The sequence below is a fragment of the Brassica oleracea genome, chromosome C7 (assembly GCF_000695525.1).
Source record: "Brassica oleracea var. oleracea cultivar TO1000 chromosome C7, BOL, whole genome shotgun sequence".
In the NCBI taxonomy this organism is placed as follows: domain Eukaryota; kingdom Viridiplantae; phylum Streptophyta; class Magnoliopsida; order Brassicales; family Brassicaceae; genus Brassica; species Brassica oleracea.
The window spans coordinates 47,053,593-47,074,471 of NC_027754.1; the positions used below are offsets into that span (position 1 = coordinate 47,053,593).

The window sequence follows — 20,879 nt, forward strand, 5'->3', positions numbered from 1 at the left end:
TGTTTTTGATGACATAATAAAAGGTCAAGCTCCGCAAGTTACTTTCTCTGTCGATGGAAGAGAGTATCATTTGGCTTACTATCTCACCGATGGTATTTATCCGAAATGGGCAACTTTTATCCAATCTATTTCAATACCCCAAGGTCCGAAAGCGGTTTTGTTTGCTCAACATCAAGAAGCTGTCCGAAAAGATGTTGAGCGGGCTTTTGGAGTGTTGCAAGCTCGATTTGCCATTGTTAAAAATCCAGCACTTTTTTGGGATAAAGCCAAAATTAGGAAGATTATGAGAGCATGTATCATACTCCATAATATGATAGTAGAAGACGAACGAGATGGATACACTCATTTTGATGTTTCAGAGTTCCAACAAGGAGAAGACACTGGAACTTCACATGTCGATCTCACGTATTCTACAGATATCCCTTCAAATATCGCTAATATGATGGGTGTTCGAACAAGAATTCGTGATAGACAAATGCATCAACAACTCAAAGCTGATTTGGTTGAACATATATGGCGTAAATTTGGACCTGATGGAGACAACTACTAAGCTCAGATATTTTTCCAAATTATTCTCGATTATTGTACTAGTCTTTTTTATGTTTTTTTTAATAAGTATGTTCTAAATGTTATCTTTTAATATGTTTGAATTAATAAATAAATTTTATCTTTAAATTTTTTTTTTTTTTAAGAACCCTTAATTAAGAAACTCCCAATGGACCGTTCCAAATGGGAGTTTCTTAACAATGGTTCTTAACCCCACTTAAATACAATTAAAATATTAAATAATCACTAAGAAACACTTAAGGATCGAGGGATAAACATGATCTTATAATTATACCAAGATCATTGGAAATGACGTGGAACCTATATAAGTACTCTTGAGCCGGTGCTAAAATCATGTTTATAGATATTTATATTAATTTGATCAAAAAAAAGATATTTATATTAATAAGAACAGTAGCATGACGTGATGGAACATGCAATAATTGGTGCTTACAAATCAATAAGCAAAAACAGTTAAAATAAAATATTAGGCTTTCTAAGAGCATCTCCAACCTATAACACTATTTTAGTGTCAAAGCTACACTATTTTGGTGTAGTTTCAACACTAAAAAAATATTCTTCTCCAACCACAACACTAAACTTCACACTAAAAGTTATTTTATAATATTATATGTATTTAACTTTTTATTTGTCATTTATTTAATTGTACAATTTATTAATAAAATAAGTGAATAGTATTTTAGTGGAGTGAATAGTGTTATAGTGTAGTGAATAGTGTCACACCAAATTTGGTGTAAAATTATAGTGTGACACTAAAATAGTGTGATTTTTACCGTTGGGTTGGAAAAGGTTTTAGTGTCAAAATCACACTAAAATAGTGTTTTGGAGTTGAGTTGGAAATGGCCTAAACGTGTACCTGGAGGGTGAAAGAAATTCGATGGGCTAATCATATAAATCGACAAATTAAACAAAACATTTATACACGTGTATTAAGAACATCTGCATTGAAGGTTCAATGCCTAGGTTTACACCATTCAAGAAAAAAAATATTATAATATTCCTATTTTTATGAACTCACCCTTTGCAGGTTCGCTGAGATGAACTCGGTTCATCACTGTAACGCGGGCCCCACGCCACGTGGCGGTCCGCGATTGGTCAGCTTATTATTATTTAGAAGAAAAAAAATCAAACGAAAAAAAAAAAAAAAAAAAAAACTAAAGTTATGATTCCCCTTAAATTTCATTGATGCAGATGCTCTAATGCACTAAAAGCAAGTGTAGAGTCTCAGAGAGTAACCATTGTTGGAAGATTTACGTTTCTTATTTTTTTGTAAACTTGGAAGATTTACTTTCGTTGGTATATTTTACATTACGTCCCACTTATCAAAGAAATCTCTTAGTTGAACGAGTACTGCTTTGCTCTATTTGGTTTCGCTATTTATGATTTTTTCCTCAATAACATGCGTCATTATATCAGACTGTAAAGCGATATGATTGCCAAATTTGCGTTTGAAGTTAGCCCAAAAATGGGGTCTTTGTCATTTAGACTTTTATTTTGAAGAGTATACACGTCAAAAAGATCAATCCGATAAAAGAAGTCAACGCAATCTTGCAAGCAAATCAACTCAAAACCAGTTCACCTCATGTACGTGTCGTAGAATATGAGAAGCCATGCAGAGGAAGTTACTTATAAAAACGTTATTTATTTTTTTTTGGTGAAAAAAAAACGTTATTTATTTTCCTGTAAAAAGTATCTTCGTAATGTATGGTTGAGGAAGATCTGGATCTCGTTATACCTACCAAGACAATTTTACGACCGTCGATATATTTAAATTTTAAATAGTCGTAAAAGTCTTATTGATAATGTGGCAAAACCTGAGGCATCACAAACGATGACTCATCAGGCTCTATCTCTGTGGCCAAATAATTTGACCAATATAATAGCCCGACAGCTCAGAGAGTCACAGATTTGCCAGTAATAATCGGACCAATCAAATTTAACATTCAATTATTGTTGAAGTTTTGTTGGTTGATGCGTGGCAAACCTTGTTATATAAATATGCATGTGTAGTAAGTCAAGTTGAATAAAGCAGAACGATCAAAGAAGAAAGAAGAAAAAAAAATCAAAACACAAAAAAATGTCGAATATGATGATCATCGAGAATCAACTAAGATCTATAAGTTTACCTTCAAGATCGCATCCTAGCACGACAGGGATTGAGGAAGCTCTTAGCAAGGTTAAAGCGATTAACACCACGACGGGCTCGTCAGAATCAATCTTGATGGCTTTGGCTAGTTTGGAGGAGCTCTATAGTTGTATGGAGGAGTTTCTAAAAATGGGTTCGACGCAGCGTGTTATGTCGTCTTCTGATGCATCGGAGTTTATGGAGGAGATGCTTGATGGGTCTTTGAGGCTAATGGATACATGCAGCGTCTCTAGAGATCTCATGGTGGAGACTCACGAACATGTTCGTGGTGTTCAATCATGCGTTAGACGCAAGAAAATAGCCGGAGGAATTGATCAACTCGTTGTAGCTATCTCCGGCTATGTCGGATTTAGAAAGAACATGAGAAAGGAAGCTAAGAAGCTTATTGGATCCTTGAAGAAAATCGATGGAGGGTCGTGTCCAGCGTCGGGGGTAAGTAATGTTCAACAGGATGAACATCTTTTGGCAGTTATTGATGCGATGAGACGAGTAGTTTCCGTTAGTGTCTCGGTGTTGAAGTCGTTCTTGGAGTTCTTGTCCGGACGACAAAGTAACATTAAGAGAAAGCTGGCTTCGGTACTAAAGAAAAAGAAGGATCTTCGTGAGGAGACCAAGAACGAGTTGGAGAGTTTGGATTCCGCGATATGTTGCTCTCGTGATGACCTGCAAAATAAGCTTGGGGAGGTCGAGATGAGTATTGATGGATTCGAGAAGCATCTAGAAGGCTTATTTCGAAGGTTGATAAGAACACGAGCCTCAATTCTCAACATAATCTCTCATTAGATTAAAAAAATTATGCATGTAATGTACTTTCGTAGGCATTCAACTTTAGAGAATTGGCCTGATGGATACATTATAGACGCATAAATAAAATTTTGTACACTGATTAAACAGAAATGTAGAGACAACTAAATTTGTGAAAATAGATACGATATTGCACTTTTATATATACAAAGCCTTTGTGTGAAAAATGTTGGTTTAGGATTTACTAGCCATTGATTGGTTAATCAGCAGTTTTTAAATGCAAGGGTATGAATTCACTGACTGAAAACGTGCATGCATTATCGCTGCTGAATTTTATGCATGATACTTTATGTATTATAGCATCAAGTATGAATGCGTCTAACATGTTGATATTCGTAGCTAAATAAATACGTCAATTGTAGTGAGTATTTTTTTAACCTGAGTATTGTTCGATCGATATTTGCGTATTTAGTTGGGCCTAGTTTGCAATAAACATGAACCTTAATGGCATGGTCCAACTCCAAACCTACATGCACCATGACACTTATTCTCTTTGAACAATTTCTACGGCTTCTATCTTTATATGTTCATCATCACATTGTTGAAGACTCCCAAATTAATTTCCGAACTCTTTCTAATGAGATTGCACCTCCTAATTGGATTTCTCGTAATTTTTCACTTTCATGGCTCTCATATATTAAAACCGTCAAAATTTGTTAGTTTTTTTTAAGTTTAAACCGGTTAAGTTACTAATTTTTACCAATAAAATTTGAAGACTATGAAATACTTTCCAAAACTCAAACCAAAAGGATAAACCTGATCAATGGGAAACCTAATGTACACTCCTAAATTCATGGTAACATAATTGCTGACGTGTGCCGGTGTTATTTAAGGGAATAGATATCCTCATATACATCTCATTTAAATAATGAAACAAAATCTTTCAAAATCTTTTAATTTAATTCAATCGAGGTTGAGGTACCCACACACAAAAGAAAAGTAATAAAAAGAGCATTGTATTTGTAACCTTCAAAAGAAATATAGAGGATAAAAGTAATTAAACAATGACAATAATATTAAAGAATCGTATATGGACGGTGGCTTCGGTGCATGAAAAGTGGTGTGAAATAAAGTTTTGGTTTTAGTAACCGAAACCGAAACATCGAACTTCGACAACGATTTCAACTAAAATTCAAACACAAAGCATTAAATGAGCTTTGCGTGTTATGCTTCTGCTTCGTGAAGTACCCACACTCACTTCACATGGTCTTCACGTCTTACGCTAGCTATAGGCCCTACTCATTGACATTTATTATCATTATGTGTGTTTATATAAACCCTAGAGCTAAAAAAACATAAACAGCATAACTCGAAACCCCGTTCTTTATCATCATTACTTGAGATGTATATGCCTTCATTGTCTCCAAGACTCCACAATACGTACAAAGCTAGATGTGTTAGCCTACCGGTTCGGTCTCATCCGAGTGTTAGGAGGATTCAAGAAGTGGTCTCCAGGGTTAGAGCTCTGGGGTCATCTTCGCTAGAGTCGAGGACCATGGTCCGTGACGGTCTCTCTGGTCTCACCGAACTTTATAGATGTTTAAGCGAAGATCTCTTCAAGTCTTCTTCTGAAACTCAACAAACTCTTCTAAACAGTGGCTTGATGGATGAGCTTCTTGAAATGTCCCTGAAGTACTTAGAGGTTTGTGGGGGAGCTAAAGACAGCGCGTCGAGGATCAAAAAGAGTGTTGTTGAGCTTCAGTCCGCTTTGAGACGGAGCAAGAAGGGTGGTGAGTTTAGCCTCGAGAATGACATGGATGCTTACATGGCGTCACGTAAAGAGAACAAGAAGGAGATCAAGAAGTATATGGTGATGTCGAAAGAGACAGACGCGTGTTTGGAGAGTAGCGTTTGGCGTGGTGGTGATGATGAAGAGATGAGTTCTTTGGTTAGAGTGATGCAAGAAACAAGCGTGGTCACTTGTTTCGTCTTGCGCACGGTTTTGTCGTTCTTGTCGTCGCCAAAAGGGTTGAAGAGTAAGAGTCAGCATCAACACAAAGGTTGGGGCATTGTTATGAAGCTTGTGAAGAAAGGAATAGATCATCACAATCATGAGAAAGGCTTCTCTTGTCTCGAGCTTGAGGCTATGGAAACTGAAATAGAGAAGCTCGTTACAAGAGAAGATCAAGAAGAGGAGAAAGAGATTAGCGAGGAAATAAGTGAAAGGATTCAGTGTTCATTGGTTAGATCCAAAGAAGTAGAGGCAGCCATGGAAGAGCTTGAAGAGGGACTCGAAGGATTGTTCAAGGTGATGATACAAGCTAGAGTCTCTCTTCTGAACATCCTATCCACTTAAATCAAAATGAGACCAGATACGGGCTTATTGTTCTGAATCAAGATGGATCGTTTGTTTTAAAGTCTTGATTTGTCTTTGTTTTCCATTTGTGTGTTGAGAGTTTAAACATGCATCCATGTATTAGAGGATGTGTGTTTGTTGTAAGTTTGAAACTCATCCAGGTTTGAACAGCTATTGTAAAGTTTTATGTACTTATAAATATCTATAATTTTAACGCCTAGAAATAGGGATGTAAAGAGACAGACGAACGCATAAGCACTAGCTAGTTTTAAATGTTTAGAGTAGGATAATGATAATTAGAACATTTTTTCCATATAAAGCAATTTAATAGTGTCAGAATCTTTTGAAATAATCAAAAGTGTTGAAAAGCAATGTTAAAACAAATATTTTTTATTCAGATTAGTTGATCATAGTTTATAGTTTTGGTGGCTCAGGGCATACACAATGACAACTGAATTGAAAACATAAGGGTTTGCAAGGTTCCTTACAAAATCCAACCATTTGTGGGTTAACCAGCTTGGAAACTTGAAGATCCAATAACGTCAGAGACTTTTCTTCTTGTAACATACGTTTCGCCTCACCAATCTGAACTGTTATGGATATCACCACTGCAGCACAAGATGTAATAAACATAAGTAATGCAGACTACGCAGTCTAATTGTTTATGATCTTTCTTCTGATCATAAATAAAGACTATAAACTTTAAAGGTAAAGCTTTTGAGTTTTCCGTGTAAAATAAATTAAAATAACACTTTGAACTTACCAGTAAAAGCTAAAAGGACGATGAAAGCAGACTTGAATGAAATTTTCCCCATCACTGTGAAAACTTGTGTGTTTGTTTTCCGGACAATCTAGTAGACTTACAAAGACGTAAGGTGAATAGATATATGTTCTGACAATGTAAACGTTTTTATAGATCAGAGAACTAGAGAAGTGTAATAAGATCAAATCTTTTATATGGGGTAAGAAATAAAATTATCCTGGACGATTAAAGATCAAATCTCTTTAAAAAATCGTTAACTATATATAAAAAGTCATTATACAATGTTCCTAAAACAGTCTATGGTTCTGAATGTTACGATCCGCATCGCACCACGGTTAACAGTAACAAAAATCTTCACATATACCATATATCTATACAGTTTTATAACATTAATTATATGGTTCTGAATGTTACGATCCGCACCGCACCGCAGTTAACAGTAACAAAAATTATTATATGGTAGTAAATTATATATCATCACTAAAGCAACTCTATTATTTATTTATATCTTTTTATAATTATAAAATATTATTACTAAAAAGGATTTTCAGTTTTTTACATTTTGGAATCAAGTAAAACTTCATTACACTCTTTTAAGTTTGGTTTTTTACCTCTAGAGACACTTTCTCATATTTATTCTATTAAAATAGAAGTCACAACTTCTATTCATGTGTGATTTTTTACTAAAATGGACCTTCACTAAAAAAATTATATTTCATTTATTTCAAATTAACATTTTTGTATCATTAAGATATCATATCTTGTATAATCAACACATATAACAACTTCACCTATAAAATTATTTTAATATTATTTTTAATTATAAAAATCTATTGACAAAAAATCTAACAAAATCTTACTAAAAATTAAATATTTTTATATAATAACGCATTAGTTATTTTCTCAATTAAAAGTATAATATTATTTAAAACAATGTTAATTAAGCTTTTATTATAAAAGAATTGTATGATATTTTCATAAATTTTCTATTTATAGCCAATCTATTCTATTAAAATAGAAGTCACAACTTCTATTCATGTGTGATTTTTTTTTTTAAATGAACTTTCACTAGAAATCATATTTCATTTATGTCAAATTAACATTTTGATATCTTTAAGATATCATATCTTATATAATCAACACATATAAAAATTTCACCTACAAAACTGTATTAATATTATTTTTAATTATAAATATCTATTGAAAAAAAATCTAACAAAATCTTACTAAAAATTAAATATTTTTAATATAATAATGCATTAATTAATTTCGTAATTAAAAGTATAATATTATTTAAAACAATGTTAATTAAGATTTTATTATGAAAGAAATGTATGCTATATTCATAAATTTTCTATTTATAGCCTATATTATATTAAAATAGAAGTAATATATAAATTAAACAGAAAAATTATATTAAATTAATAAATTAACTTATTCTATTCAAAAAAATCATTTACCATTAAAACAAGTTAAAATTTGTAAAGCATGTATAAAATTTACTTATAAAATCATGTTATATATTAAAACTGTAGATGCTAAAGTATATTTGTTGAAACACAAAAATAAAATAAAAATGATCCTAAACAAATATTTGTTCTATAGTATAACTAACTAAATTTAAAAAATATTTTGTATGGAAACTGTAAAAACTAAAAATATATATTTTGAGCGAGATTATCTATTTGATTATTTCAAGTTGTGAATTTATTGTACCGAACTAGATGTTATATTTTTATATAATAACAATTAATAATAAATTAAAATGTTTATAACAAATATTTATATATAATAAATTAATAATGTCAAATAAAAAACATAAACAACAAAATTATAGAATTACATTATATATAACAATAAATTATAAATAATATATTTAAAAATTTATATTAAAATTATATATTATTTATAAACAAAAATAATACCGTCAAACTCTAGTATCAATTACACTACAAGTCACTTATCACTTGAAACACATTTTTCCTTGTAAAAATGACTATTATGACCCTAAACTAAAGAAAAAGGAACTCAATTGTCCTACGCTTTCTTCTCATCACACACAAATATCTCTCCTCTTTTTATTCTACTTTATTGTTTTTCTTATTCCATTTTATATTTTCATTTACTTTTATCTCAATTCTAAAATATATTAAACAAAAAAAATGTCATAATAAATTATATATAAAAAGCTCTATCTTTAAAGATCTATTTTCATATATATATTATATATATTAACGTGTAAAGAAAATTAAATGTAGACGTGGACACCAAAGCGTAAATAATAGAATTATAGATTAGATGTGGACTTGGACATCTTAAAACGGAGGTGTTGGTTGATACCTTTAAAAACTTGTTCTTCTCCATAGTCTTCGGAAAGTAGAAACCCACATAATCATGTTTCCACCATTACTCCCACCGTCACCCACCGTCGACGTTACCACGATCGAGTTCTGGTTCTAACTCACTAAAGATCTCATCTTTCAAACCGTTGTACACTGATCTGCTCGAGACTTTCCCGGTGACCACATCCAATCCAATGCAACTAGCTCTCGGTCTCCGATAAAACAACTCGTATCCACATTTATACCATCCACATTTCTGGGTCCACATTTTCACTAACCCACATTTTTCATTTTTCATTTTCCTATTCATCCATATATTTTGCATACATGTCAAATTTGTTTAAAATTCTAAATTTGTAATAGTGGAAGTAAACCATCATAGATATTCTTTGCATTTTTTTTATTCATATGTCCACAAGTTACTCATCATCCACAATTCGTCACAACTCGTCATCCACAATTCGTCGTCCATAATTCGTCGTCCACAACTCGTCATTTTCCACGAAGATAAATTTATCAAAAACATGTCTAGGCCCCACTAAAATGTACCTCACACGTGGAAAGTGACTTTCGATGTAAAATAACTACAAAAAATGTCCTTACATGTAATCAACTCTTTTAAGTTTTAAGCCAGTAGATAAAACGACAACATTCGCAAAATTAAGATATGATGGCGACAAGAAAACATGTGAACAAATCATGTGCCCATAAGTATATCTCGGTTCGATAACTAGAATCACAAAATGTATATGTAATCGAAATATATTTATAGACATAAAATCATAATTCTTTTTATCAAGAAAAAAAAACTTTAAGAGGAATATTACACAGCTGTGAAAAGAAGTTTGCTGACGTGGCAAACACCAATCAACTATTCAATGATTGATCACTGATTCCCTTCCACCAGTTCATGCTGACGTTGTTTTTGCGTCTGTGACGCCGCCGTTCCTTTTTCGCTTTAATAACTACTCAAACAAATCAAATTATTTTCCCTAGTCCTATAAAATAATAAAAATTAGTTTAGAATAATTATTTTATAGAGATATTGACTCAGTCTTTGACCAAAAAAAGTAGAGATATTGACTCAGTTAATAAACGTCTCTAAAATTTGAACTCAAAAACTTACAAACCTAGTTACATGTATGAATTACGATATGTTAGCATCTTATCTGAACTGAAGTTTAAATCAAAACATGTATCCAATATAAATTAACGCAAAAAAATCATTTGTTGAAGAACTTAGATAATCTAAAGATCGAACTAGTAGACGAAACAGAAGATTAACGCAAAATCGTTTCAACGAAAGGTCGTATCATTACACAGTAGGATAAACATAACAAACAGGGGATGACATGTGTAAGCAAGACATATGCCGTTGTCTTGTCGGGTGCGCTTAAACCACCTGAGACGCGTTTTTTGTAGGTTGATCAAATATGGAAATAAATAACACAAGATGACTGTTACAATAAGTAATTTCTTGCAACTGATTATATCTGATTTTATCCCTCATAATAACAATGTGAACCTTAAAGATAACACTACAGTTAATATGTAAGAAGAGTTACTTCTAATGGTATATACAATTATACACACAAAGACAATTAGTCTAGTACTAATAAAACGATTTAAATAACAATGATCGGGTGAGTATACGAGCAATAAGAATAAATTGATCTTTCTTGGAGGATACGTGAAATAAAAAAGAGAGGTTAATGACATTTAACGTCATCGCATCATCATTGCTCCACCTCTCCTCTATTTATAGTCTTTTAATCATTTATTTTTGTTTCCTCTCCACTCTTTTCACATTTGGTCCCTTTCATTCTTCGTCTTTTAGGGAAAGATCGTCTCTCCAGAGAGCCGAAAACATAAACGTGTGAAGAAGCAAAGTACAGAGACAAGAACAAAGATGGGGCAATGTTCGTCGACGACAAAAATGAACAGAAAAAGAAAGAGAGGAGAAGAAGGTTGCAGAGAATCAATGAAAAGGAGTAGAGGATGTTTAATGATGGTGAAGGAGAAGCGTTCTAGGTTTTATATCGCCAGGAGATGTATTCTTATGTTGCTTTGTTGGCACAAATACGCCAACTCTTGATAAATGAGGTTTGTGTTATTATTACATGAAAAAAGATAAACGCGTATGTACATACTTATATTCGATATTGATAACGCTTTTTGTCTCCACTGCATTGTTTTTTTGTTTTTGTTTTTGAGTTTGATAGTTTCGTGTAGCACTGTGATTTTGGTTTATTCGGTTTATTTGGTTTTAACTTTGTTTTTAAAGTTATGATATTTTTGACTAAGTTCGGTTATTTTGGTTAAAATCAGACTTTTGGTTGGCTCAGTTAGTTTATTTTGGTTAATTTTGAAAACGAACTAATCGAAAATCCAAACAAAAAATTCAATGAAAATTTTGGTTGGTAGAAACGCTATTACACTGTAATTTTAATTAAAGAACCACAGAAAGAAAAAAAACTGAATATCCTTATTATTTTGTTGCCTCCACAGTCCACACATTCTATTTTTTGGACCCCAAACAAATACAGTTTGACAACAAATCATAAAAGAATAAATAAAAACAACAAAAGTTACAAAATGTACAACTTCACACAACATTGAGAACATTACAACATTTAAGTGGTTAGAGTATCAGGGAGAGCCATGGAATGAGCTCCAATGATCTTACCACCAACATCTGGGAAACTGTCGTAATCTGGAAGTGAGCTCACTTTACCATCAACGTCTACTTGCAGTGGATACTTAATCAAGTGACCTTGCAGCTCCGAGAATTTAGGATCAATGAACTTCTTCCAGTTCCCTTCAGCGATTTCGTTCACGTTCCTGACACATTCTAGATCACCAGGCTCCACAAACTCATCTCCTGTTTTGCCTAAATGCTCTGCCCATAGTGACATCCTGTAACCATACACCTGTGAAATAGAGATAACACCAAGAAACTTCTTAAGCATCTAAAATGGCATATAGATGATGATGATGATGGGAGATAAGGCAAACCTGGCCACGTGGGTGTTTTCCCTTGTTAGTCCATGTATGATGGGGTTGATATGCACCCATGGCTATCTCGGTATCTTTCGTCCCGGCCATTGATCTTTGGTTGATGTTAGCAGATCCCATTAGTACATACTCATCATCTACTATCATCCCCTTTGCGTGCACATAGATCATGAAACGCTGGAACCTATAAGAATCCGATTCCTGAAAAATGCAGTCAAAAGATCATAAGGAAACTCTGTTTAATATGCATGAAGTAGTTCTTAGTCTTTTACTCCCTCCGTTTCATTATAACTGTCGTTTTATATTTTCAAAGCATATGTACATTAACTTAAATAAATCAAATAAAACATATCTTAATTAGAGGTATAATAAAAAAAATTAATGATTTTTTAAATATGCGTGAAGAAATATAAAATGAAACGGAGGGAGTAAATATTAATACCGCACTGCCATTGGTGTCTGGCTTATCATCTGGGAACCGCTCTCGTTTACCAAGGCAGTAAAAGTTAAGGTAATCTAGAGGGTGAGCATCTGACTCCACTGCTTTCAGTTCTCTTGCTATGACATCATACATCATCTGCATAGTTTGGCTCTGCAAACAACATTGTTTTTTAGCAGAAAGTCTAATTTAATCTCACACTCAGCTAAAAGTCTCTTACCTGCCAATATAGAATCTCTTGCACAGGTCCAGACTTAGGGTCGCCTTCAGGCCACAATGGTATGACCACATACACAGAAAATCTCTCTTTAGCTCTGATTTTACTAACAATCTTTAGTGCCAACTCCATAGGTATAAGATTATCAGCTCCTGCTCATTCAAGAACACACGGAAGGATCAGAAAAAAAGTGAGCATTTTAGTTCCTAGTCTAAGAACAAGACGGTACCTGCATCTTTATAATTAGGCCAAGCATAAGAAGAACCAAGAAAATACTGATTCTCTATATAAATGAAATGCTGAGCAGATCTGATTGTCTGTATGTACGCTGTCTGTATGCTTTTATCCACCACAAGTCGCTTGGCACTTTCCAGATTCTGCATTCAATTCAAAAGCAGTTTTTCAAAACTTAGTATACAATGTGGCGACAATAACTAATAGCAAATAAAGATGATTTCTACTAACTTGTGACTTAGCCTCATCTTCATATTTTGGAAACCCTTTCAAGGATCCAGAGTCAATCGAACGGAACACCTGAACGTGCCAGTTCTCAGGGTCGTCTTCTTTGGAAACATACACAATTGGATCATCCTCAGGAACCATATTAGTACCGTCCTTCAGATACTTAAACACTGGACTTAGAATCCACGATATACGTCCTATCCTAATCAAAGCATCGTCTTGCCAGTGAGTTTTCCCCTTTAACCTTAAGCTGAACTCCTTCCACCGTGTGGCTTTCCTCCAACGCTGCTCAAAGTTCATGAGAACATCATACGCAGCAGGACCTTCTAGCCTGCAGTGCAGATCGTGCCAAGGTTGTCTTGGAGCCTTCGTACCAACCTGAGAAAGTAGAAAAAGAATCAGGAGTAAGTAAAGTAAGTAAGTAAAGTAGGATTCTAGCGTGAAAACTAAACTATATACTCACTGGATATGTAGGATTGTGGAAATCATCCTTAAATACAGTGTCAAGATCATGTAGTATCCTGTGCTCAGGTGTGTCGTAGCGGCCGTCACAAAGATCTATACCTCCAAGAAAAGCTGTGACTTTGCGGTTGTTACCAGCGGCCTGAGTGTCTACAAGAACACACTTCTGATGGTGCGTGAATAGAGTGCCAACAACCTGGTGAATTAAACAAAGAATCAACATTCTTTGATTAGGCAAATCGGACCTAAACAAAACAATTATTTGACCGATTTAAAAAAACTGGTCTAGGCATTCAATAATTCCCTATAAAGGGTCTTACTACCGTCTAAAGATTTCTTGAACATTGGATTCAAAAATATTATGAACACAAATACAGAAGAGTGAGGAAGACTTGCCTGTTGTTTGAACAACCCAAGCTTACTGCTGGCATAGCGAGGAGACAATACACATATCACAGAAGAATGCTTGAAAAACTTCCTCGTCTCTTCGTCATGTGTCCCCATTACTCCAGGCTACATACCAAAACATTCAACATCATCAAACCATAGCAACTAGTATAAACTGAGTGTTCTAAAAATCGATCTAGGCAGAAGGAACAGTTCAAAAAAATCGGCCGCCTAGCGATTCCTTGAACATTAAAACTCTAAAATCTCAAAAAGTAGCAAACTTTGCAAATATGCTTACTAACCGTTCTAATCCCAAACTTATCATGAGAAGTCTTATCATCCCACACAAGCAACAAAACCCTCACACCTTCTTCCGACTTATACTTCAACAACTCCCCAAGCGTCAAATCCCCACCTCTCGGCAACTTCCTCGTCGGCTCCCTAACGAGCTTCACCTTATGAAACACAGACCAACCAACGACATAAATCATATGGTGAGCCTCGGAGACCGCATAGCAAATATCCTCCCAACACTTGCCGTGCTGATAAACCTTCCCACCGTCCAACCCAATCTCCGGCAGCATCCCGTCCATCACGTGAGCGTCTTGGTAAAGCCTCACCTGACTCCCCTTCCTCACCGGAAAGTAAGTTCCTTTCACACCTTTCCGCTCCGGATCTCCGGCGATACCGCTGCGGTAGGTATGGATCTGATCGAAGGGAGTGAACGTCATCTCGATGTACAGAGCGGTCTCCTTCTTCGGGGGCTTCCCGGAGGCGCCGAGGATAGGGAACCAGCCTTTAACCGGTGAACCGGAGGCGATGTCCTTAACCGGGATTTTCGCCGTGCCGATGATCTGGGCGCCGAAAACGTCGTCGTCTTTGACTTGGAACTCTAAGTGAGACATAGGGTGAGCTATGGAGATGGTGAAGTGCTCGTCCCATTTGGGATCTTGGGAGTTTTTCAAGACGCGGGTTCGGGCGAGGGTGGCTTGCGGGACGACGACGGTGACGTAAGGGTCGCTGGTGATGACTTTGCGGTGGCTGCGGGCGTTTGAAGGCGGCGGCGGCGGCGGTGGGAGGCCGTCTCTGGCTCTGCGGTCTTCTTCTTCGTCCGTTGTGGTGGGGTTGGTGCAGACGGTGAGGCAGAGGCGGAGGTGGTTGGAGAAGGTGTCCATGTTCGGGAGCTTTCTGGCTTGGACGATTGTGAGATCGAGGTCGCCGTGTAAGAGCATGACGTCGTCGGTTGGTTTCTCCGCCATGGTTAGGAGGAGGAGGAGGCTGGTGACGCAAACAGAAAACCCTAACGGAACAGAGTGTCGGTTGTTGTCTGATTTTGAAAAGTTTTGTCTTTTTGATTTTTTTTTTTTTGTTTTTAAAGTGGATCAAAGTGAGAAAGATATTTTATTAGTGTTAGGTGAAATGATTTGAGAGAGAAGGAAGAAGAAGGGACACATGGGTGTGGGGGCACAAGAGGTGATGGGTAGTTGTTGGCGGGTCAGTGACGGCATGATTACGTGTAGATCTGAGAGACGTTTCTAATTGGTAAGAGTAAGAGAGTGCTTAACCCTACATACTTAACCCTTTGCTTTAATTAATGACGATGTTGGTTTTAGACTCTTATGCCAAGATTTGTCTACATTTATTTAATTTAATGATGGTGATGTAAAGCGGGTGTTCCTTTGTGTTTGGACAGGTAGGGTCCGACTGGTGACCATCCGGAAAACAAGAGGAACGAATAAAAAAGGAATGTACGGGAATAAAATACCAGGAATGAAAAGGAATGGTTATTCCTTATCAAATTTGACAAGGAATAATTTTGTTCTTTAATTCTCTACAAAAAAGGGAATGAAAGGGAATGAGAAGAAATTATTATTCCTTCTGAATGGTAATTTTTTTTAGGAACGTTAGGGAATGCATTATTCCTCGTCGTTCCCTGGTCACCATTCATACCCGTAATGAAAAAGGTGAGTCAAAACACACACAGCAATGCGAATCTCAGATGCATATCAATACCATATCTATTAAACTATTCTTGAAAGTCTATATCGATTATTAACCAGAATACAAAACTCTAATGGTGAGTGAAACAATAAATAAATCGAATAAAACAAGTGAAGAATAGGATGACGTTTATATTTACTGCGGATAAAGTTTTTTGGTATTCCGGAATTTTTAATGCACATTGGAAAATCCAGTTGGTTTTTTTTTTTTTTTTTGGGAAAATCCAGTTGGTTAAAACTTCAAAAAGTGGTCACATGCCAATCATACAGAACTTGATGGAAGCAAAGTATTCTGGATTCAAATCTACCCAATGAAGCAACAGTAGCAACATACAGAATCATTTCATGGAGATGCCTTCGAAATGGTTTCTTCCCTTTTCTCAGCATGCATGTGGCTCGGTTTGTGAGCTAGTAGGAGTTTCAAAGCCAATGGTTTTCCAGAGATTTAGACGTTACCTAAAACTTAGAATATCCCTTCTCTCTCTTTCGAGAGTTGCTTTTATCATCCTTGCCGACATCCTTTCCAGTCTTGTCATTTTTATCTCCCTCATGTGGTGTATACTGATTAATATTGGTGAGTAACCTGCGCTTGGGCTGTAGTCAGGGCTTGCTCTTAAGCTATATGGGCATTAAATGGGCCGTTAATGCCTTAGACCCAATTAGATCGAGACCCTTCGAATTTGCATGGACCCGTGAAAGATAGAAAAAGGAAATGCTGTTTGTTGTACTTTGTTGATTCTGGTATGTTACTTTCAGTCCCTCTACATGTGAAACTGAAGATTGGGAAAAACATGGGGTTCTTTAGAGCCGCTTCAGGCTCTGATGATTAAAGACATCGGCAAAAATCTCAGTGTCTTTTAAATCTCAATTTAAGAGCCTCGGATTTTGTTTGAGCAACTCGCTCACATGATGTATTTGATGGCTCAAATATCAAAATGCTCTGTTTCATCTTCATGAAGTGATGAAGAAAAATGATATCAGTGGCTTCTTTTTGACATTCATCGCTTGAATATGGGAGGTGGAGAGGAATGGAAAGGGATTTTCTCCTGCTGTGTTCTGGGGGCTCTTCGTTTTAATCATCAAAGAGAGTCTGAAACCATTAAGAGTTGCCGCAGTTTTACTTACACAGTGCCTTTTGATGTGACCAAAAATCATATAGAAAGAACCTCTTTTGACGTGCCCTAGCCCTCTCCGTGGATTCGATCCCTAAGTATTATAAATGACTCTTAGGGTAAATTGAGCATTACTCTGTTTTTTTCTTCCTCTCTCTATAGTATAATTTCCACCGCTCTGTCTCTCTATTTAATAAGCTTCACTGCTCTGTTTTTTTCTCTCTCTGTTGAATAAGCTTAAATGCTCTGTTTTTCTCTGCGTGTATCTATTGAATAAGCTTGAATACTCTGTTTTTTTTTCCTTCTCTCTTTCTATTGAATAAGCTCCACTGCTCTGTTTTCTTTCTCTTTCTATTCGAATAAGCTCTATTGCTCTCTCTTTCTCTTGTACTCGATACGCTTAATCTATATGTTCTTGGAGAAAAAATGGCAGCTTATAGATCCCAACCTGTGGTTTGTCCTCTCTCGCCGTGTCCCTCTCTTGGTAACCCGAAAAGAAAAACAAATATGCCAATTCTCATGACATAACCTTCTTTAGTATAAATGGTAAGATCAAATATATATTAGCAAAACAAATCGGCAAGGTTACTTTCATGACATAACCCATCCTCCGTATTCCAATAAGGTAGACATGTACATCAGTACATGATCACACGCAGCGAAGTATCATGCATATGCTTGGATATGAATTATAATCACTGAAATACTCATGGGTACCAGCTTCTAGACCATTACGCCATGACTGAAACTGACAAACTGTTGTAGATATTTATAAGACGTTGAAAAGGAAAAGAGACTGGAATAATTTGTTTTGTAGCAAGCGGCACCCTTACCTGATCATGTCGATCAGAAATAAATACAATCTAATAAATATGCCCATCTCCTGCCAGATAATTCAATAACTTAGGTGTATTCAATGTTTTACAATCTTGTTAGTCTTGTGTATGGAAGATATAAAATACATGGATAGCCCCGGGCAAAAAAACCAGAACCAAAAAATCAAATCTAACCTTCAAATACCTGAATATCCGAAAAAATCAAGTTTCAACTTTTTAATATAAGATAAAATGTTATTAACTCCACTGAGTTGAACATGAAAAGTGAAAACATTATTACCACCAGAACACATTATCTTTTATGTACTCTTTTATATTATAAATATACTATATTGTATTTTTATATTAAAATACATTAAATACTTATAAATTTAACGCAACTATGGTTGGATTGACAAATTTAAAAGCGTGCAACCACTTGACCATTTAGACTAGTGCAACCACTTGACCATTTAGACTAACTTGTTAACTAATATATTGTGTATATATATTTGGTTCGCATATTAAAAGGGTATCGGTAACCGACCCGAAATTGACCCGAAATGTCATAAGTAACTATTGGGTATAAAAATGATTTATCCAATATACCTTGAACCACCTTGAACCGAATGGTTTCTATCCGAAACTAAACAGAATACCCGAATGCCATATATATATGAGAAATGTGGCGATGTGCATGGAAAAACGTACAAAATTCTAAATACATAAACTGGATTCCAATTTCAATTTCAGTTTCCTTGAAAATGCTGTTACGTATGTTAATACGTATATAGAATCTGCGGTCGGATACCTAATCTAGTGTCTCGCACGTACAAAAACAAGTCTTGCCATACCCATCATGCAAGGGAACTTACTATAAAAGGAAAAGCAGGATCAAATAAGATTTTCTAAAATACGACTGTTTCGTATCCAATGGTTTCTCTTGTATCATCTAAATATCTCCAGGATAATCTTTATATATTATATACAGTATATTGTCGCATTCTTATTAGCATATTGTAATAGAAGAATATATACACAATTCTCGGAAAGAATTCTAGAATTAATGCTAACAACCACTTTGACCCAACTTACTCGTGCTGTACTAAGAATCTAAGATCAAGAAGCCGTTGCTGTCATAATCGATATAGCGGTGCTTGTTGGCTGTGTTCGGTTTCATTATCTGGTCGCGGTTTGGTGCCGATTTAGGTCTGAGCTTAGGTGTTAAAATTTAATAAGTGGGCGGTTATTATTAAATATCAATCAATAGGTCGTGTTGTCAACATCGATCATGTCAGGCAAAGCCCCTAGATTTTTTTTACTTCACCTACTTGTGGTAAAATACCTCAAGCCAGACCACGACCTAAGGCTAAATCTTTAAATGCAAGTAGGTCGTCACACATCCTGATCTTCTCTCTTAAGAGCTAAGCAAAAATTCATTTCTCTATTTCTTCCTTCTCCTTTTAAATCTCTCTCTCTCTCTCTCTCTCTCTCTCTCTCTCTACTGAGTAAGCTCCATTACTCTGTTTTTTACTCTGTTTTTTTTCTTCCTCTTTCTATTGAATAAGCTCCACTGCTCTGTTCTCTTTCTGTTATATTCGAAAGGCTTAGTCTGCAAGAAAATGGCTTCTTATAGATCCCAATCTGAGTTCTGCCCTCTCTCGCCGTGTCCCTCTCTCGGTAACATCGTGGAACGGATCAAAGACGCATGTCGTTTCCTCGTCTCCGCTGTTCTTGGCACGATTCTCTCGGCGATCTTGACCTTCTTCTTCGCTCTAGGTCCGCCTCTCTCGCTTCCTACGCGTTTCTTGACTCTGTTTTTCAAAAGTTCCGATGAACATTATCTTAGCAAAATAATCGTTCTTTCGAATTTAATTTGTATCATTTAAAGTCTTTGCTAAAACTCTGCAAACTTGTTTCCTTTTGGATCTTCTTCAGTGGGCACATTGCTTGGAGCAGTCACAGGAGCTTTAATAGGCCAAGAAACAGAGAGCGGTTTCATCCGAGGAGCGGCGGTTGGAGCCATCTCAGGAGCTGTTTTCTCCATCGAAGTCTTTGAATCCTCTCTCCTCCTCTGGAAATCTAATGAGTCACGTTTCGGTTGCCTCCTCTACTTGGTGAGAGCTTCTTGGAAACTACTCTGTTTTCTAGTGTTGAAGCTTTCAAAACTGATTCTTGTTCCTTTGTTTTGTAGGTTGATGTCATTGTTAGTCTTATAAGCGGTAGACTCGTACGGGAACGCATAGGTCCAGCAATGCTAAGCGCGGTTCAAAGTCAGATGGGAGCTGCGGATGCAACATTCGATGATCTTTCGAGTATCTTTGACACCGGTGGCTCGAAAGGATTAACAGTAGATGTGGTTGATAAAATACCCAAAATCATAATCACTGGAGATGCTTCAGGCAACAAAGACTCGTGTTCTGTTTGTCTTCAAGATTTTCAGCTAGGTGAAACTGCGAGAAGCTTGCCGCATTGTCATCACATGTTCCACTTGCCTTGCATTGACAATTGGCTACTTAGACACGGTTCTTGTCCAATGTGTAGACGTGATTTGTAACCTCTCTCCCTTTCTTACCATTTTGCACAGTCTCTTATAGTACAAATAAATGGAAAAATAAAGTTTTGAAACTTTTAGAAACTTAGACCAAATCCATTTTAATAGATTTTGTTTTGGCCTCACCTAACATTGAAGTGGTTAAGAGTTTTGTCAATATTCTTAAGTTGTGACGTGAAGGAATGAAATTGAACTCTACCTGTTGGGTATTATCTTGCCAAATCATATTTCTTGATTTGGTTAGTTAATTGGCTCTGACATTTAACCAAACATCATTAGACCATGATTAATCCGAGGTTTTTAGAGTGGGGTTCTTAGCGGAAGTTAAGAAACTGTTTCTTAATATTTAAAAACCGATTCTTAACTTTTTTAGTTAAAAGTTAAAAAACAGTTTCCTAACTTCCGATAAGAACCCCATCCTAAGAACACCCTCAACGCGGGATGCAAGGAGGGTTTTTAGGAGAAAATGTGGTGTGGGGCCCACCAAAAAGGGAGAGA

General features: G+C 35.6%; 5 protein-coding genes across 5 annotated transcripts; 4 read left to right on the plus strand and 1 right to left on the minus strand.

The window, feature by feature from the left end:
- Positions 1-2,617: 2,617 nt before the first annotated feature.
- Positions 2,618-3,594, plus strand: LOC106305283. Its single transcript, XM_013741666.1, has one exon. It carries the CDS (start codon positions 2,645-2,647, stop codon positions 3,494-3,496), a length of 852 nt encoding a protein of 283 aa, XP_013597120.1. The 5' UTR covers positions 2,618-2,644; the 3' UTR covers positions 3,497-3,594.
- A 1,265-nt stretch (positions 3,595-4,859) lies between these two features.
- On the plus strand, positions 4,860-5,816 carry LOC106305505. The gene has a single exon (XM_013741875.1). It carries the CDS (start codon positions 4,860-4,862, stop codon positions 5,811-5,813), a length of 954 nt encoding a protein of 317 aa, XP_013597329.1. The 3' UTR covers positions 5,814-5,816.
- A 4,925-nt stretch (positions 5,817-10,741) lies between these two features.
- LOC106305580 lies at positions 10,742-11,016 on the plus strand. The gene has a single exon (XM_013741936.1). The coding sequence runs from the start codon at positions 10,828-10,830 to the stop codon at positions 11,011-11,013; it is 186 nt and encodes a 61-aa protein (XP_013597390.1). The 5' UTR covers positions 10,742-10,827; the 3' UTR covers positions 11,014-11,016.
- A 366-nt stretch (positions 11,017-11,382) lies between these two features.
- LOC106306155 (phospholipase D delta-like) lies at positions 11,383-15,286 on the minus strand. The gene is made up of 9 exons (XM_013742646.1): positions 14,203-15,286; positions 13,910-14,026; positions 13,515-13,709; positions 13,055-13,429; positions 12,819-12,966; positions 12,593-12,741; positions 12,376-12,525; positions 11,934-12,134; positions 11,383-11,848 (listed from the first exon to the last, which is right to left on the minus strand). Exons 1-9 carry the CDS (start codon positions 15,157-15,159, stop codon positions 11,552-11,554), a joined length of 2,589 nt encoding a protein of 862 aa, XP_013598100.1. The 5' UTR covers positions 15,160-15,286; the 3' UTR covers positions 11,383-11,551.
- Positions 15,287-19,251: 3,965 nt separating this feature from the next.
- Positions 19,252-20,467, plus strand: LOC106303891 (NEP1-interacting protein 1-like). Its single transcript, XM_013740241.1, has 3 exons — positions 19,252-19,606; positions 19,766-19,944; positions 20,022-20,467. The coding sequence occupies exons 1-3, from the start codon at positions 19,450-19,452 to the stop codon at positions 20,382-20,384; spliced, it is 699 nt and encodes a 232-aa protein (XP_013595695.1). The 5' UTR covers positions 19,252-19,449; the 3' UTR covers positions 20,385-20,467.
- The last annotated feature ends 412 nt before the right edge of the window (positions 20,468-20,879 follow it).

Bases quoted from the DNA above. Each gene is read 5' to 3' on its own strand.
- LOC106305283 (XM_013741666.1), top strand. From the start codon at position 2,645: ATGTCGAATATGATGATCATCGAGAATCAACTAAGATCTATAAGTTTA.
- LOC106305505 (XM_013741875.1), top strand. From the start codon at position 4,860: ATGTATATGCCTTCATTGTCTCCAAGACTCCACAATACGTACAAAGCT.
- LOC106305580 (XM_013741936.1), top strand. From the start codon at position 10,828: ATGGGGCAATGTTCGTCGACGACAAAAATGAACAGAAAAAGAAAGAGA.
- LOC106306155 (XM_013742646.1), bottom strand. From the start codon at position 15,159: ATGGCGGAGAAACCAACCGACGACGTCATGCTCTTACACGGCGACCTC. The intron at 13,430-13,514 runs GTGAGTATATAG...CTACTTTCTCAG, and splicing joins TCCACAATCCTACATATCCA to GTTGGTACGAAGGCTCCAAG. The intron at 12,742-12,818 runs GTACCGTCTTGT...TTGAATGAGCAG, and splicing joins GCCTAATTATAAAGATGCAG to GAGCTGATAATCTTATACCT.
- LOC106303891 (XM_013740241.1), top strand. From the start codon at position 19,450: ATGGCTTCTTATAGATCCCAATCTGAGTTCTGCCCTCTCTCGCCGTGT. The intron at 19,607-19,765 runs GTCCGCCTCTCT...GATCTTCTTCAG, and splicing joins GACCTTCTTCTTCGCTCTAG to TGGGCACATTGCTTGGAGCA. The intron at 19,945-20,021 runs GTGAGAGCTTCT...TTTGTTTTGTAG, and splicing joins TCGGTTGCCTCCTCTACTTG to GTTGATGTCATTGTTAGTCT.